General features: G+C 43.9%; 1 protein-coding gene across 1 annotated transcript in view; it reads left to right on the top strand.

The window, feature by feature from the left end:
• TRPM1 (transient receptor potential cation channel subfamily M member 1) overlaps positions 1-19,116 on the top strand; it is a 95,605-nt gene that overhangs the window by 35,594 nt on the left and 40,895 nt on the right. Inside the window, exons 12-18 of the mRNA XM_045070417.1 lie at positions 1,685-1,858; positions 2,952-3,086; positions 4,322-4,372; positions 6,625-6,765; positions 7,648-7,677; positions 14,935-15,227; positions 17,474-17,702. Of these exons, the coding sequence (XP_044926352.1) occupies positions 1,685-1,858; positions 2,952-3,086; positions 4,322-4,372; positions 6,625-6,765; positions 7,648-7,677; positions 14,935-15,227; positions 17,474-17,702 (1,053 nt within the window). The remainder of the gene's footprint in view (positions 1-1,684; positions 1,859-2,951; positions 3,087-4,321; positions 4,373-6,624; positions 6,766-7,647; positions 7,678-14,934; positions 15,228-17,473; positions 17,703-19,116) is intronic.

The raw sequence follows: 19,116 nt of genomic DNA, 5'->3' as shown, positions 1-19,116 counted from the left end.
AATAAGCGACTGAAATGATTCAAGAGAGAGCCATCACCTTGAGCTAGAGCAGAGTCAGAAGTCAAGAATGGGACAGAATAATGTAACATTTAACATGGAACACAATTGCACTTAGAGGCTGTTTAATCATGGAAGAGGGCCTTGTGGGGAGTGAGATGTCAGCAATCAGCCTCTATTCTCTGACTAGCCACTTCATTGAGTTGAAGGACACTGGAAGACGAGTAGGTTGGAGGGGGTGGTTTTGAGTGTGGTTTCGGATATGATGAGCCGAAAGGGCTTTGAGGTGTTCAAGTGGAGGTGCTAAGTTGGTGGTAGGAACTCCAGGGAGAGACAAGAACCGAGGTTAGAAAGGACAGGTCGTGGGCAAATGCATGGGGACTGGTAGTATGGGCCTCGACAAACTTGTTGAGGGGAAGTACAGAAGAAAGGAAGGGGGCTGAGGACAGAGCCCTAAAGACCCTCAGCATCGGGGCGCCTGGGTGGCTCAGTGGGTTAAGCCGCTGCCTTCGGCTCAGGTCATGATCTCAAGGTCCTGCGATGGAGTCCCACATCGGGCTCTCTGCTCAGCAGGGGGCCTGCTTCCCTTCCTCTCTCTCTGCCTGCTTCTCTGTCTACTTGTGATCTCTGTCTGTCAAATAAATAAATAAAATCTTAAATAATAATAATAATTAATTAAAAAAATAAAATAAAATAAAAGACCCTCAGCATTTACCACCTGTGTTGAGAAGCAGTGGCCAGACAGGAAAGCCAGAACAAGCAGTGCCTGAGAAAGCAGGGAGAAGAGGGTTGAGGAGCAAACAGGCAGCAGAGTCAGATGCGCTAAAAGCCCAGCATGAGAGGCACTTGGACACACCTGTACCGTGGCACCAGAACAGCCATCCATGGCCACGGCCAGAGGCATGGGAAGATGCAAAGCAGGAGCATAGAGTCTGTGGAGCGGAGTGTGTGTGGGGGGGAGACTTGGCACGGACGGGCAAGTCTAGCAAGATAAGACAACAAGCTTTGTTTCAATGTTGGTGTCACTCTGCCCCAGAGCCATTTCCCCCCACCCCAACCCCACCATGCTCTCCATGTGACCAGAAGGCAGGCCCAGGGGCCGGGTCCCACCTCTGCAGTCCCTCCTATTCTCTGAGTGAAACAACATTCTTCCCTTGATGCACTCCGTCTGTCGCCACATTCCATACAGCTCCGTAACCCCCCAGGAGGCCTTCTTTACCCACCAAGAAGCTCTGTCACAGTTCGAGCCAAAGAGGCATCCTCAGGAATACCAGACATACCCATTGTCTCTGATCCCTTCAACAGTCATTTTCTCCTTTAAAATGAGCAACTTCCCTTTGGTATCTTTGAACCTACCTCTCAGCAAAAACACACATGATTCAAAATGTCAGTTACTTGAAAGACATAAATGTGCTTCCTCAAGCCCATAGGTAACAGTGGTTGATGGTATCAGGGCCGCCTCCTGCGGGTGGCAGACTTGCAATGACTGAGTGTGTCCATGCAGGTGTGTGTGTGTGCGTGTGTGCGCACATATGCATGTGTGTGCAAGTTTGTGCATTGGTGCCTGTGTGCTTATAAGTGCATGCATGTGCACATGTGTGTGCACCCGGAGCGGGGGCGTGCAACTGTCTTGGGACAAGGGGCAGCCTTAACATCTTTTCCCAACTCTGTTTGCTGTGGACTGCAGCCCCTGGGAAGCCTGGCCCCTCCTACTGATAACAAGGTCACGGAGAAGGAAAAGAAGCCACCAACAGCAACCACCAAGGGGGGAAGAGGGAAAGGAAAGGGCAAGAAGAAAGGGAAAGTGAAAGAGGAGGTGGAGGAGGAAACTGACCCCCGGAAGATCGAGCTGCTCAACTGGGTACGTCAGTCTTTGCTCCCCTTTCCCGGGATCACAGCGATCACAAGTGGGTCACCCTCTTTCTCTAGGGCAAGGGGTAGTCCCTGTTGCCTCTGCTTCAGCCCCATACAGGCCCTGAGTCCCGGAAGGCCGTGGCAGCCCCGGGATGGGATGGTGTCCGTATTTCAAAAGGCAATGGTGGGTTTCACGAACGCCAGACATTCCTGCTCTGTGGGGGAATGTGTTCTGATGCCTTAAAATATGGAAACAAACCAGTTATTCTGAAACAATCACCAGGGACCAGAAGAAGGTGCCCATGATTGGGATGTGCCAGTAACAGCACTCGTCTGGGCAGGGAGGCTGAACCACATGCGGTACCATGTTCCTGGGCTGCTGCTCTGAGGCCACGAGCAAGGAAGGGCCGCTGCAGTGACATGTGACTGGCACTGTCACGGCCACTACAGCTGGTGGCAGCTGCGTGCTCATAATTTCCACACAGTGACCATGCAGTCACCCTTAGTCAACTAGGCAAACCCTCCCAGCAGCTCTCTCCAGAAGGCCTCACGCTACACCGAATGCTGCAGCTTCTGTCATTATTAAAGGACAGAGGCACACGCAATGGATAACAGCATCTAAACTATTACAACCCACCACTTCTGAATACACTGTTTATGGAGTCCAGAGCTCGGACATGCGAGTACTGAGTTAGCTGCATTTTGCCAAGAATGCTACAGCTTACGGGGTTTTTCTTTCCCATCTTTATTTCAAAAGAAAAGCAAATAAGCTCAATTTTAATGAAAACAAAATCGGAACTGGAGAGAGCAACAATACCAGTCTGGCTCTAGTTTAGAATCCTCCTTCAATTCATTTTGAAGAGGAGAGAAGCATTTACTTTTTTCCTTTTACCAAGCTTCGATAGTTGGATAGGAAATGTAGGGGCCACACTGAGGAAAAAGAGGGGACATGGGGCATGTTTAGTCCAGACGGACAGCAAAGAGAACCAGGTCCAGCACGCTGTAAGGTCCGACTGCATTTTCCCAGATGCCTCCTGCCGGCTTCCTGCTGGAATCCCTCTGGGAGGCCGCTCAGGGACCCCTCTGGTTGCTTCGTCCAGGTGAACGCTCTGGAACAAGCCATGCTGGATGCTCTGGTCTTAGATCGAGTGGACTTCGTGAAGCTCCTGATTGAAAACGGTGTGAACATGCAGCACTTTCTCACCATCCCGAGGCTGGAAGAGCTTTACAACACGGTGAGTGTTCCAGAAGGAGGGAGGGCCGTGGGGAGCTGCCCTGTGATGGTATTCATCCGCAGTGCCTGGTTTGCATTACTGCCCTTCAAATGAGCATAGAGTCACTGGACCACTGGTTTTAGTGGCGGGGGTGGGGGGCATCATTTAATGGCAGGTGACTGTTCTCTCCCATGCGGGCCACAGCTTAGGTTCACATCCTTACCAGCTACAACCTTGCCTCACCAGACAGCTTCAGTAAGAACCCAGGTGCGGTATGTGAAGTTTATACAAAGAGGGAATCTAGCTTCCTAAATCATTAGCAGAGTGAAAAGTTCCCCAGGGTGAGCAGTTCTGTGGGACCCCCGGTTTTTTTTTTTTTTTTTTTTTAAGATTATTTATTTATTGGACACAGAGAGAGAGAGAGGCAGTGAGAGAGGGAACCCAAGCAGGGGGAGTGCGAGAGGGAGAAGCAGGCTTCCCGCTGAGCAGGGAGCCTGACACGGGGCTTGATCTGGGGATCCCCGGACCACGACCTGAGCCCAAGGCAGATGCTCAACGACTGAGCCACCTAGGTGCCCCGGGACCCCCACTTTTTTAAGCAGCTTCAGTGAACAATGGACAACTAAGCTTTCCCTGAGTTTTCCCAGCAAAGAGCTCTACTATCTGAGAATCCAAGTCTACGGGCGAAATCCTCTTGGTGTTTATTATTACAATGTGGATTTTGAGAATTTACATTTCCCTGTCCCCATTCTGAAGTTTTTCACAGTGAAAACAGTCCTCAGCACTTGTTTGGTCCTTGCTGAATTTCTCACACAATATTGCACACCAGAAGAGGCTCTTTAGAAAAAATCAGAAGTAGGGCGCCTGGATGGCTCAGTGGGTTAAAGCCTCTGCCTTCGGCTCAGGTCATGATCCTGGGGTCCTGGGATCGAGTCCCGCATCGGGCTCTCTGCTAAGCAGGGAGCCTGCTTCCCTCTCTCTCTCTCTGCCTGCCTCTCCATCTACTTGTGATCTCTCTCTGTCAAATAAATAAATAAAATCTTTAAAAAAAAAAAAAAACCAGAAGAAAGCAGTTAACGTATCTTTACGTTGGGTACTTCTTTACCCCAACCGGTCCTATCTTGTAGAAGAGACTTACTGATCATGGGTTACAGTCCAGCTCTCACACGTCATTACTTCTACTGAGTCGGGTAGGATTTAGCTCCAAGAACTCAAGAGAAAAACACGTTTAACATGGCTGAACGCTTCTCTTTCAGAGGCTGGGTCCACCGAACACACTTCATTTGCTGGTGAGGGATGTAAAAAAGGTCAGTCTGCCATTTTGCACTTCCTACCCAATGGCGTCCTTCCATAGACGTTTTATAAAGCAATTTTTACATTTATAAAGCAATTTTCCTATTATTGGTGGCATCAGAAAAAAGGAGCTCCTCTCTCCATAAAAGAACTTCCTTAAAAGTAATATATCTTTTTCACGTTTCATGTTCATCCACACACATGCTAGGCTCATGTTGAATGACTGTTGGTTACAGCGTCTTGGCACCATTTCCATTGCCTGGGGCAACAGCCAGGGAGCGTCATCTTACCCCTGACCTGAGCTCGCATCTGTCAGTGGAGTCTCCTGTTCTGTTATCTCCTTTAAGATCCGCGGCTCTCTCCTTCACGGAGCCAGCTTCCAGAAGGAACATGCCTCATGTCACTGTGTGTGTTCTGTGGACCGAAGCAGTCGTCCTTCCTGTTCTCTCATTAGTGAGTGATAGATGTTTCCTCCTCTTTCCACTGCTGCTGACTACTAGAGTGTGTGTTCATGTAGGATCTTGGCCGCTCCCTGTTCTGTCATGTCGCCACAGGCTACAGGATTAGACTGAGTTAAGGTGTGAGTGATTCATTTCTCGAGGATGCAGTCCCTGGCTTGCAAAGCATGGAACGTGTATTCATATTCTGAGCAAGAGAAAATAATTCAAATGAGAGAAGAGAGTTTTCAGAGTCCTGCATAGTCTGGCCATCCTTTATACAAATGTCTACTTCTAAGAATACAAGAATTCAGTTTCTACAGACATTCATTGGATCAGTGAATTATTGGTGGGTCTGGGAACCAAGAGGGACCAGTACCCTTGCTTCCTCCATCAGGAATCTGATTTCCCAGATCTCTTAGATGAGGGAGAGCAAACATTCAAAAGCTGCAGCTACCCAAGTTCAGACCCAACCGTGTCTCACCTAAATGGCTTCAAGAGTCCTCTTTCCACCTCCGGCCCCACACTCCATGACCATCCCAGACACAGGACTCCCCGACTTAAAATCCTCCAAAATCTCATGAAGTTCAAGGTCTTCCAAGAAAATTGTACCCCCCTGGCCCAGTTTGTCAATATCCCCTACTCTTTCCCATCACATCCCCACCACGGGGTACACATGCCAGGGAGCCCATGCAGTGCTCCTGTCTGCAGGGTCCTTCCTCCTTGTCCCTTGCAGTTTCTGCCCCTCCTGCTTCTAGCCCCCTCACGTGTGCCTCCTACAGAAGGTCCCTGCTTACCCTCTCACCCACCCAGAGTTCAGGAGTTCAGGGCCAGACTCAGGGTTTGTGGCTTTGCCCCTCCTCTAGAACAGTGAGCTCCCAGAGGGCAGGGCTGTGTCTCCTTATCTTTGCAAACGGCATTCGGGATAAGGTGGAGAATCCAGACAGAAGCTGCACAAACTTGTTAATGCAAGTTTCTACTGAGTGAAGTATTCGGTAAATGTGGCCAGTTCTGAAGTAAAGGGAGGACATTTGGAATGTGTAATCTGCACGCGAACCCTGGGTTCCCACCATCATTTCAGCCATGTGAAATTAAACCATCAATAATAGAAAACAAAAATCCTTACAACCCACTGGTCCCCTCTGCCCCCTGTGTAAGTCAACTGTCCAGCAACGCCAATGACTGGCCAACCTCGTCTCAACATACCTTGTTGTATTTTGTTGAAACACTCTGCTCCTTCACGGACTCCCAGTCACACCAGATACTTTGTCCCCCCAAAAGTCACAGGGCACCATGTGGAGCTTTCTCTAAGAAATTCCCAGCCCCAAGGATACTCTTCCCAGTGCCTCCTATCTAGTCCTCCTTCCCGTCATGTGGGTCACTTCCTCCTTCAGCACGAAAGCTGGACTCCAGGCTCCTAAAGCGGGCTTCTCCCTGGCAAGCAGCTATCAAAGCACCTTCTCAGCATGACTCATCTGCTCTCACAAAGGAGGTCCCAGGCCAGCTGCAGCCTCTCTCCTCTGTGTCTACACGGGCACGCTGCAGGCCATTTTGACCCAGCCCATGGACAAGCCCAGGGCTCTACCCTGCACTCTCATGGGTTTCTAACTCTTCTCACTGGGAAAGTTGAACCCATTTTCTGAAGTATGGCTTACCCCCTCATCTCCTTCAGTCATATGGTAATAGACTGAATATTGTTTAATGCTCCATTCCATACATCAGCACCCAACTGGTAGCCAGGAATGGCCACTTATGCCCAAGGTGTGTGATGAAGACCACACTTGGAATGCATTCTTGCAAGGCCTGAGACACGGCTTCTTTTCTTCTAGGGCAACCTGCCACCTGATTACCACATCAGCCTCATCGACATAGGGCTTGTGCTGGAGTATCTCATGGGCGGGGCATACCGCTGCAATTATACCCGGAAGAGCTTTCGGACCCTTTACAACAACTTGTTTGGACCTAAGAGGGTAGAACAAAATGAACTTGTGATGTTCTATGGTCCCCTGCTGTCCTTTCCAATATAACTCAGCCTGTTCAAAGCCAAGTTCATCATCCCATCCCCAAGGACACCTGTCCTTCCTCCTGTAGCTATCCAGGTGTGAGGCTGCATGGTCCCTAGAGATGCCCATGTTTTACCCACAGCCTTTACCGCCCTCAGCAAGGCAGGCCCTCGGCCCGTGGATTACATCTGCTCCCTGACTTTTGTCTATAGTAGGTTTCCTCCTGGGCTCCCTTGTCTCCGCCCTCTCCAATCCATCCTACCACTGTAGCCACTTTTATCTTCCAAAGCAAAAGACATGACACTGCACTCCTTGCTCAAATACTTACAGTGTTCTCCACCACCTGAGGAATCACAGCCAAGCTTATGATGACAGCATCTAAGCCTCTGTCAACCTAAGAGCTGTCCCACGCTGTCATGGGAGACCCCAAACCTCTGCCAAACTCGAATTGTATTACTGTACCAGCCATGTCTTTCCCCTGATCAAAACACCACGCCTATCACAAGACCAACTCAAATGTCAGATCTTCCATGAAGCTCTCCTCTCGCCCTCCCCACGGAGCCCCACAAACTCCATGTCTGCGTTTCTGTTAGTAAACTTCTCTGGTTCCACCTGGGTCATGTGTCTTCACATCCTTCTCCTTACCTGACTTTGGCTGTCCAAAAACAGTGTCCATATTACAGCATTTCCTTTCCTTGGGTATTTCCCTTAATTGTTAATGATACCAAGTACTTCTGAACCCAGGATTCTGTCCCCTACTAACAACACTGCCAATGTACTACTAACATTACTGCTACTACTATTAGTTATCTGATTGAATGGATGTTTTTTCCCTCTTTTATTATGCAGCCTAAAGCTCTTAAACTTCTAGGAATGGAAGTAAGTATGACATGTTTTCATTGGTTTTATATCTTCATCAAATACATGTAGCTCTCTTTGTGTTGTATTTGTCTAATGTAGACTGGAGGTTGCTTTCAATGGATCGATCCACTACCCTACACCACCATTTATTTAGATAGTGTACTCAAATTATAGAAAAGGATAGTAGGCATTCCAAAAAAGGTAAAAACTACTTAATTCATTTTATAGAGTTAGCAAAGCCATAGTTCCAAAAGTAAACAGAGAATAAACAAGAACAACAAAAAAAACCCTCAAAATCATAAATAATAGGAAAGAAATTCAGCAGCATATTTTAAAAGTTCTAAGGAAGTAATTAAGGTCTTCTAAGAATGCGAATATAATTTAACATTGAAAGTTTTGAGTATATTGCATCATATCAAGAAGTCAAAGAAGGAAAATGGTAAAAGAGCATTTTCAACAAATGCCAAAGAAGAATTGAAAAACAGTTTCCTTAATTTTTTAAGGTTTACTAGAAACAGAATGAAAAAAAATAGAGTGATGAGATAAAAAATACCCCCTGGTATGATTAAAAATATATGTATGTAGGGGCACCTGGGTGGCTCAGTGGATTAAGCCTCTGCCTTCGGCTCGGGTCATGATCCCAGATTCCTGGGATCGAGCCCCGCATCGGGCTCTCTGCTCAGCGGGGAGACTGCTTCTCCCTCTTTATCTGCCTGCCTCTCTGCCTGCTTCTGCTTACTTGTGATTTCCTCTCTGTCCAATAAATAAATTAAAAATCTTTTTAAAAAAATACAGGTATGTAGTAAGAAGAAATCTATAACATTAGGAAAAGTATGTGCTATGGTGAGTGCTATGAAGTGTGTAAACCTGATGATTCACAGACCTGTACCCCTGGGGATAAAAATATATTATATGTTTATAAAAAAATTTTAAAAATTAAATTAATTTAAAATTTTTTTTAAAAAAAGAAGAAATCTATGACTGAACACTAATGCCCTCGAGTCATTTTTATTAACATCAAGAAGACAAGCATGTTCAAAAAAAAAAAAAGACAAGCATGTCCATTATCGTTGCCATCATAATGAACCCCATTAGTTTTTTAAAGTTTTCTAGAAATTGTACCACATGAAAAAATAAATGTTAAAGAAAGAGTAAGCCTCAAGGGGAGAAAATAATTACTTTAAAAGAATACTTAAAAGAAAGGAAAAATTATTACAGCAAAAAATATTATTTTGTGTCTAGAAAATTCAGGAAAATCAATTAAAGTTCTCTCCCAACAGAACAGAAGCACCCAGAAATCAGCTTAACAAGGAACCTTAAGAACAAAGCACTAGACATGAAAATGTGTACATGAATGGAAGAATACCATATCACAGCAAATTAAGACTATTGTTAAGATTCTTCTCAAATATATTCATGAGTTAAATAGCATCCCAATTACTATATGGACTCAGGGTAGAAGGTGTCAATTCTGTGTTCACAGTGAAGACTGATTTTAACATTGTTACACCATTGTTGATGGAGCTGTGGTCTTACAAGGACTGCAATATGGAACTTTCTATAATTTCCTATTCTCTTGCGTTCTTTACGTCATGTAGGGTTTATCTTTTGGGTGAAGTTTCGCCCAAATAGCCTAGACCCTCTTCTCTTTTAAGAGGTATATCTTTCACCACCTTCAAAACCATTTCATGAGTCCACCCAGGCTTTCTATTTTCTGGAGTCCATTTTTGTCATTTAGACTCTCCTAGAAAACGTCATGATCCCAGGGTCCTGGGATCAAGTCCTACATCAGGCTCCTTGCTCAACAGGGAGCAGGCTCCTTGCTCAACAGGGAGCATGCTTCTTCCTCTGCCCGCTGCTCCCTCTGCTTGCTCCCTCTCTCTCTCTTTCTCACAAATAAATAAATAAATCTTTTTTTAAAAGGAGGGGTGCACCTGGGTCTCTCAGTTGGTTAAGCATCTGCCTTTGGCTCAGATCATGATCCCAGAGTCCTGGGATTGAGTCCCACACTCGGCTCCCTGCTCAGTGGGGAGTCTGAGTCTCCCTCTCTCTCTGCCCCTCCTCCCTGCTTGTGCATACTCTCTCTCTCACTTGCTCTCAAATAAATAGATAAAACCTTTAGACTTTCCTAGAAAACAATTTATTTTATCTAGATTTTCAAATTCATTGGTATAAATCTTTACATTATATTGTTTCAGTCTCCTTAATATCTTAATTGTATGCCCTTCTGATTTTTTAAAATTATATCTTCTATTGTTTTTTTCTTAACCAAACTGTTCTACATATTTGATGGTATTTTTGCTGTATCAAACAACTTTATTTTTTTCCGATTTGTTCTTATTAGCATCTCCTACATTTTTATTCATTCCTTCCATATACTTTCTACAGTTACCGTATTGTTTGTATAGACTCCATTTGATGGGAGTTTCACTCATTTTCAATCTTCCCTTTACTGCAATAAACATATGAAAGGTATAAATTTTTCCCTGAGCATTGTTTTCATATCACACATGTTTAGGTAAGTAGAACCTTCATTGTCATTTATGTCTAAATTGTTTATAATTTCCTCTTTAATTCAAGAGCATTTAAAGTCATTATTATTATTTGGAAGAGAGAGAGAGAGAACAGAGGTGGGAGGGGTGACCAGGAGGGTCAGAGGGAGAGGGAGAAGCAGACTCCCCACTGCGCAGGGATTTTTCCAGGAGGGATTCAGTCCCATGACCCTGGGTTCATAACCTGAGCCCAAGGCAAACACTTAACTGACTGAGCCACCCAGGCACCCCTAATCCAAGAGCATTTAAAATCCAGAAGTGCATTTAAATTTTTCCAGATGTAGACTCCTCTGTTGTTATCCGACAGTTTTGATAAGTCAACTATGTGATTTGTAGTGGAATCTGTTGAGATAGAAAATCTCAAAGGACTTGGGGTATAATGCCTGGTGGGGTTTTGTTAATGATCCATGTATGGTGGAAATACATGTGCATTCTTGGTTTGTTAGAAACATTTCTTATATTTAGCTGTCAGATCAAATTGATAATTATGTAATTTAATTTGTTTCCATATTTAGGAATTTTTTAAAGTTCATTTGGAAGTGAAGTACATTCAGGGACTCTTTACTGTGACAGTGGATGTGTCCATTTCTCTTTATACTTCCAGTTCATATCTTTTCTTATTTTATTGAGATGTTTCTCTTTTTCTTGTTGCTTTGTAGCAGTTTAGGAAAATTAACTCCTTGTTTGTTATATCCTCTCTCTAGCAATTTTAAAACTATTTTAAAAGAATTTTTATGCAATTAGTATTTTGGAATTATGTATTATTGAAAGGTAGGCTTAAAGGGCTTCTGTTTTATAACATTTCATTACCATCTGTGGATTTTTATTTAATTTGGTATATTCTTAAATATATATATATTTTAAGAATATATACATATAGAATATATAAGAATATATAATATTCTTAGAAGAATATTAAGAATATATATATATACATATATATATATATACACACACACACACACACACACATATATATTTTTTAGAGTTGGAGAATGGCAGAGGGAGGGACAGAGTCTTAAGCAGGTTCCGCTCCCAGTATGGAGCCTGATGCAGGGCTAACTTAGTATATTCTTGAAAATAAAGCTGTGAAATAAGTCAAGCAGAGACAGTCAATTATCATAGGGTTTCACTTGTTTGTGGAACATAAGGAATAACATGGAGGACATTAGGAGAAGGAAAGGAAAAGTGAATTGGGGGAAATCGAAGGGGGAGATGAGCCTTGAGAGACTATGGACTCTGTGGTGGGGGAATGGGCGAGCCTGGTGGTGGGTGTTATGGAGGGCACGTATTGCATGGAGCATTGGGTGTGGTACATAAACAATGAATCTTGGAACACCAAAAAAATAAAATTAAAAAAAATAAATATAATTAAATTTTTAAAAAAGAAAAAATTTGTATCAAATGACCTATAAAGAAAAAAGAAAGAAAGAAAAGAAAAGAAAGGAAAGCTGTGTTTATTTTTAAATTTCTATGGAGCAATTTTTTTTCTTTTTTTAATGTTTTTTATTATCATTATTATTATTACTTATTAACATATAATGTATTATTAGCCCCAGGGGTACAGGTCTGTGAATCGCCAGGTTTACTCACTTCACAGCACTCACCATAGCACATACCCTTCCCAATGTTCATAACCCAACCACCCTCTTGCTACTCCTCCCACCCCACAACCCTCAATTTGTTTTATGAGATTAAGTGTCTCTTATGGTTTGTCTCCCTCCTGATCCCATCTTGTTTCATTTATTCTTTTCCTACCCCCCCAAACCCCCACATTGCTTCTTGACTTCCTCATATCAGAAAGATCGTATGATAGTTGTCTTTCTCTGACTTATTTCGCTAAGCATAATACCCTCTAGTTCCATCCACATTGTCACAAATGGCAAGATTTCATTTCTTTTGATGGCTTCATAGTATTCCATTATATATATATACAACATCTTCTTTATCCATTCACCTGTCGATGGACATCTAGGTTCTTTCCATAGTTTGGCTATTGTGGACATTGCTGCTATAAACATTCGGGTGCACGTGCCCCTTCGGATCACTACATTTGTATCTTTAGGGTAAATACCCAGTAGTGCGATTGTTGGGTTATAGGGTATCTCTATTTTCAAATTTTTGAGGAACCTCCATGCTGTTTTCCAGAGTGGTTGCACCAGCTTGCATTCCCACCAACAGTGTAGGAGGGTTCCCCTTTCTCTGCCTCCTCGCCAGCATCTGTCATTTCCTAACTTGTTAATTTTAGCCATTCTGACTGGTGTGAGGTGGTAACTCATTGTGGTTTTGATTTGTATTTCCCTGATGCCGAGTGATGTGGAGCACTTTTTCATGCGTCTGTTGGCCATCTGGGTGTCTTCTTTGCAGAAGTGTCTGTTCATGTCCTTTGTATGTGGCAATTTTTAACAGATATAGAACAACATCCTCAAAATTACTGTGACTATAGTTTTACTGTGACCATTTAGAAAATTAGAACAAAAACATTTAAATCCAGGACAAGGTATGGCAGTTTCAGTAGAAATGTTACAACTCATGACGAAACTCTAACAGGGATGCCTGGGTGGCTCAGTGGGTTAAAGCCTCTGCCTTCGGCTCAGGTCATGATCCCAGGGTCCTGGGATCGAGCCCCGCATTGGGTTCTCTGCTCAGCAGGGAGCCTGCTTCCTCTTCTCTCTGCCTGCCTCTCTATTTACTTGTGATCTCTGTCTGTCAAATAAACAAATAAAATCTTAAAAAAAAAAAAGAAAGAAAGAAACTATAACAGTTTTACGGGGGGTGGGGTGAGACTGGTGGTGGGTGTTATGGAGGGCAGGTATGCTTGGAGCACTGGGTGTGATGCATAAACGATGAATTCTGGAACACTGAAATGATAAGAATTGGAGGGCCAGGCCTCCAACCCAGCCACTCTAGTTGTGTGAATATGGGCAAGTTATTCAGACTTGGGGCCACAACTTCCTCATCTGAGGGAATGGAAGAAATTCACAATCTCTGAGTCATTGAAGAATAAGTGTAGGTAATTGATGGGAAAGCTGTTTGCAAAGGAATAAATATCCATGTCTGTTATACCGCTGAGTACTGAAGTCTTAGCCTGCAGTAATCTGAGCCCATCTAATTAATCTTGCTCCCAGGTTCACCCCGATTCTCCCTGTCATGGCCCACCTTTCTTTTGGATCCTGTTCTATTTTCAGAACAGTCCCTCATCATCCCTTGAGGAAATGGAAATTTTGGCCTTCCCTCTGCACCACACACGTGAAAGGACAAAGCTCATTTAAACATGGAGAGGGAAAACCTACAACAATTTTCTCTCTCTCCTTCTACATTGTCCTATTCATCTCTGGTCACCTATGTCTGACATTGATATTGGGCGACTTCCCCAAGAAAATAAACTTTACCTCTCCCGTGATGCTGTTTGTGTTTTAGTGTATTCCTTCTTTCAGTTTTGTAGCATGTCCTCAGGCTTTTTCAAAAATTTATTATTGAAGTATGTTTGACACACAATGTGGCATTAGTTTCCCATATAAGACTCACTCAACAATTCATTTTTTTTTTAAGATTTTATTTATTTATTTGACAGAGATCACAAGTAGGGAGAGAGGCAGGCAGAGAGAGAGAAAGGAGGAAGCAGGCACCGTGCTGAGCAGAGAGCCCGATGCTGATGCCAGAGAGCCTTAACCCACTGAGCCACCCAGGCGCCCTGATTGAACAATCCTATATGTTTCTCCGCACTCACCCTAATAAGCGTTATCCTCATCTGTCACCATGCAATGTCACTACAACATTATTGACTATATTGCCTATTCTGTACTTTCCACCTCTATGACTTACTTATTTTATAACTGGAAGTTTGTACGCCTGAATCCCTTTCACTGATTTCACCCATCCCTCCACATCATCCCCTCTGGCAACCACCAGATTTTTGTTTGTATATAAGTCTGGGATTTTTCTTTGTCTGCTTATTTGTTTGTTTTGTTTGCTAGGTTCCACGTGTAAGTGAAATCATGTGGTATTGGTCTTACTTTGTCTGCCTTATTTCACTTAGCATCATATCTTCTAAGTCCATCCACGTTGTTGCAAATGGCAATATCTCATACGTTTTTATGGCTGAGTAATATTGCACTGTGTGTAAATTCCACCTCTTTATTCATTCATCTGTTGATGGACACGTGTTGCTTTCACATCTTAGCTATTGTAAATAATACTGCAATAAATATAGGGATACGTGTATCTTTTCAAATTAGTTCTTTTGTTTTCCTTGGGTAAATGCTCAGCAGTGGAATTACTGGGTCATAGGGTAGCTCTATATTTAACTTTTTGAGGAACCTCCATACTGTTTACCACAGTGGCTGCACCAGCTTGCATTCCCACCAACAGTGTAAGAGGGTTCTTCCACATGCCCATTATACTTGCTATTTGTATCCCCTCAATTTTTAAAGGCTTGTGGGAAAACAAACAAACAAACAAACACCTGCCAACCCAGATGTATAAAGTCATCAAACTCTAGCATGCCTTTTCAGTCTATTTTGTGTTTAGGTGTTTTCCTTATTATAATAAAGACATGTCCTTCTTTCCACAAGAATTAATATACTGACTGGGAACCTCAGATATATTTACAAAATCTCTTTATTACCGCTGACAAAGGGGTTTTCCTTTTTTTGGTAGTCATGCAATCCTTTGCTGTGCACTTAGGACAGAACCGTGAAAAAAGGTGCTTGTTTCCCCTCAGGATGATGAGCCTCCAGCCAAAGGGAAGAAGAAGAAAAAGAAGAAGAAGGAGGAAGAGATTGACATCGACGTGGATGACCCTGCCGTGAGTCGGTTCCAGTACCCCTTCCACGAGCTGATGGTGTGGGCCGTGCTGATGAAGCGTCAGAAAATGGCGGTCTTCCTCTGGCAGCGAGGCGAGGAGAGCATGGCCAAGGCCCTTGTGGCCTGTAAGCTGTACAAGTCAATGGCCCACGAGTCCTCCGAGAGCGAGCTGGTGGACGATATCTCCCAGGATCTGGACAACAACTCAAAGTGAGTGTCTCGAGGGAGTTTAAGAACTGGGAGTGACTATTGTCCTGAGGATCTGTCCCCTTGGGGGAGAGTGGCAAATGCATTTCTCACTTAAGTCCCATTATGTTGAAAGCTTGGTCATAAATCACTTTGTCCATCATGCCAATATTTTTCCTTCTGTTTCTCTGAGGTATTTCTAGACTGCCATTGTTTTGTTTTTTTTACTGCCCTCTCATGGGAACTATGGAAACATAATGTTAAGGCAAAGACAGTGAAACAGATTTCCACACTGAAACACACAGAGGAGTACAACTCTAGTGACATTACCTCTCAATTTGACTTTCCCAAGTGCTCCCTCTCTCATTTAGGTGGGACAGGACAGCCAGAGGATCCTGCAGTTGGGTATTTCCCTTCTCCCAGGACAATTAGGCTCTCATAATACCCCAGTAAGTTAGTCTATGGCTAACTCTTCTTCTGGCAGGCCTTGTTAAGAAACAGGGCACACTGACTTATTTTCTGTCTGTCTCTGCAGTTTTGGGAGCAGCAGTGTGTGCTGTGATCTCAATTCTCTGATGGGTTTAGAAGGGCTGTCAATTTTCAGTTTGTGCAGCTTTTCACTTATTCTGAGGACAGACTGGTCACTTCCAAGCCGCTTACGTGCAGAACCAAAACCAAGAAGTCCCAATACAACTTTATAGACCCAGGAACTTGAGGCCTACACAGGCAACTCTGCCAACATCTAACATCTTTCTTTTCTGAGGCGACCTGCTTTTATTTTCTAATAAAATTAGATAAAGTGATTTCCAAAATCACTAGATTTCTAAATATTGGGAATTCAAAGTTATCTAAAGAAATAGGGCGGTATTCCCCTGTCTCAGTGGGTTGGTAAACACCATCCCTCTGCTTCCTGGAGGATTCTCATGGTGATATGTCACCCTACCACCTTTAGGATCTGCGGCTAGAAAGCATTCCTTTACAGGGAACAGGGAAGGCCATTCCCCCACACATAATTCCTCCCTTCTGTATCTTCAGCTCATCATTGGAATGAAATCTTACAAAAAATGGAGAAACAAAAACTTCGTGAAGGGCGATCACTTTGGAACTTTATCTTTATCTTAACATTCCATGAAAAATGTTGAAGGAACAGGGAATGTTTATGACTGCCATTGAGTATTGGAATGTCATGCAGAAAATGGAATAAGTTTTATGTTTACAGGGGTGCCGGGGTGGCTCAGTCAGTTAAACGTCTGCCGTCAGCTCGGGTCATGATCCCAGGGTCTTGGGATCTCAACTCAGTGGGGAGTCTGCTTCTTCCTCTCCCTCTGTGCTCTCTCTCTCGCTCACTCTCTCTCAAGTAAATAATTTTTTTTAAAAGATCTTAAAAAAAATTTGTATATTTGTAGTTCAACTTCTCCTTCTCCTCAGCTTGGCTCCCCTTAATGTCCCATCCTCCACCTCCAACAACGGGGTCCTGGCTGCTCTAGGCCCCAGTGACAACTAGAGCCTGTCTCTCTCATTGCACTGAGTGTTGGATTCTCCTGTGACCACTGTGTTACTGAAATAATTGCTCACGTGCAGAGAAAGGCATCCATACAAACCTATGTGTTCACAAACAACATACTGGTATGACCAGAAGCTAGGTCAAGGAACAGGACCTTACCTAGACCTACCAGCCCTCCTGGTATTCCCCTGCAAAGTCCACCCGTACACTCCATAGAAGGTAGCCATATTCTGACTTCCGTTGTCACAGGGACTTTGCTCCCCTTTCTGTCTCCATCCCTTTTCCAAGAGACCTGAGGGCAAATGTGGTGTCATTCTAAAGTCCATTTGCAGGGGCACTGGGTGGCTCAGTGGGTTAAGCTGCTGCTGCCTTCGGCTCAGGTCATGATCCCAGGGTCCTGGGATTGAGCCCCGCATCGGGCTCTCTGCTCAGCAGGGAGCCTGCTTCCCCGCTCTCTCTGCCTGTCTCTCAGCCTACTATGTGATCGCTGTCTGTCAATTAAATAAAATCTTAAAAAAAAAAAAAAAAAAACAACTTAAAGTCCATTTGCAGCAGGAGCAGTCAGTCCCCCAACATGACTGAACACAGAGCCCTGGTCTCAGCCATTCCCATCTGGGGACATACCCCATGAGCTTCCCAACCGCAGAATACTGGAAATCAAGGATTCTGAGTCCTGTGGCTCCATGATGTCCCTGTGGACACGTCTCTCTAACAAAGAGTGTGTGGCCACTGCAGCTTCAGCCCTGGCTGGTTTCTTTCCCTCCAGAGACTTCGGCCAGCTTGCAGTGGAGTTGTTAGACCAGTCCTATAAGCATGATGAGCAGATCGCCATGAAACTGCTGACCTATGAGCTCAAGAACTGGAGCAACTCCACCTGCCTGAAGCTGGCGGTGGCGGCCAAACACCGGGACTTCATTGCTCACACCTGTAGCCAGATGCTGCTGACCGACATGTGGATGGGAAGGCTGCGAATGAGGAAAAACCCCGGCCTCAAAGTACGTAATGACGTGTTGTGAGCTCTGACTCTGCACCTTGCTGAGCTGGGCACTTCCTGTGGATTATTTCATTTACTCCTCTGAGCAACCCCACCAGGGAGATGCCTGTCTTACAGATGACTTAAGTAATTTGCCCAGGGTCTGAGCCAGGTAGGCATGGATCCAGGACCTGAACCCAAGAGGTCTAATGCCCGACTTAATCACCGTGCCTGGCTTATGAAGCCTGGAGTCCACCCTAACTAACCACACGCCCCCTGGACAGGCCATCTACCTGCCATTAAAGCAAACATCTGAACTCTTTCTATAGATCCCGTTACAACTCTGAAATTGTGTAATATTAATTTGATTGGCAATGTTTTCCTTACATGGGGTTTGTAAGAGAATATGAGGTCATGAATGGGCTGGAAAAGGATGTAGTGGGTGGAAAAATGTATTGTGATGAAATCCTAGTTCTGCTGTTTACTACTGTTAATGATTAGGTTACCTTTCTTTCTTTCCTTCTTTCTTTTCTTTCTTTCTTTTGTTAATGACTAGGTTACCTTTCTTTCTTTCTCTCTTTATTTTTCTTTCAAGTAGGCTTCACAGCCAGCATCAAGCCTAATACAAGGCTTGAACTCATGACCCTGAGTTCAAGACCTGAGCTGAGATCAAGAGTTGGCTGCTTCACCAACTGAGCCATCCAGGCACACCAACTATTAGGTTGTCTTGAGGAGAGATTCTAATCTTCAGATAAGCCAGTCCCTCATGACAATATTATACCAATCTCATGGGAGAGCCATGAGGGTAAAGAAAAGACATTATATGTTATGCTGTGTGGTTCTGGCAAATAGAAGGCCCTTCGTGTCTTAAAATTTTGAAGGGGGACCGCCTGGGTGGCTCAGTGGGTTAAAGCCTCTGCCTTCGGTCAAGTCATGATCCCAGGGTCCTGGGATCTAGGCCCATATCCAGCTCTCTGCCTAGTGGAAAGCCTGCTTCCTCCTCTCTCTCTGCCTGCCTCTCTGCTTAGTAGTGATCTCTGTCTGTCAAATAAATAAATAAATAAAGTCTTAAGATAAATTGAAGGGTACGCTTTATCTCCATATGAGAACTGAGCATCAGGATTAAAAGTCAATGAGATTAAATGAGTTTAAGGAGTCAGTGAGATCCAAGAAGAAAGTGCTTCCAGTAAATTCCAATAAATTTCAATAAATAGATGGAATTACTGAGCAGCTACAAGTATCAGAGATACAGGTTAAGGAAATAAACACAGTTTATTTTTTCTTTTCTTTTTTTTTTTTTAAATGAAAACAGTTTCTTAACAAGAAAATACTTTATGAGAAAATAGAAGGGGAATCAAATTCCAGGAAGAAAACAAAAGTTAAGGTTCAGTTAGGATTCAAATTAAAATTCAGAATGATTCTGAATGGCTGGTCCA

The sequence above is a fragment of the Mustela putorius genome, unplaced genomic scaffold (genome assembly GCF_011764305.1).
Source record: "Mustela putorius furo isolate JIRA1106 unplaced genomic scaffold, ASM1176430v1.1 tig00003972_pilon_pilon_pilon, whole genome shotgun sequence".
NCBI classification, from domain to species: domain Eukaryota; kingdom Metazoa; phylum Chordata; class Mammalia; order Carnivora; family Mustelidae; genus Mustela; species Mustela putorius.
Note: the sequence above shows the minus strand (reverse complement) of the source record. Positions and strands in the feature narration are given on the sequence as shown.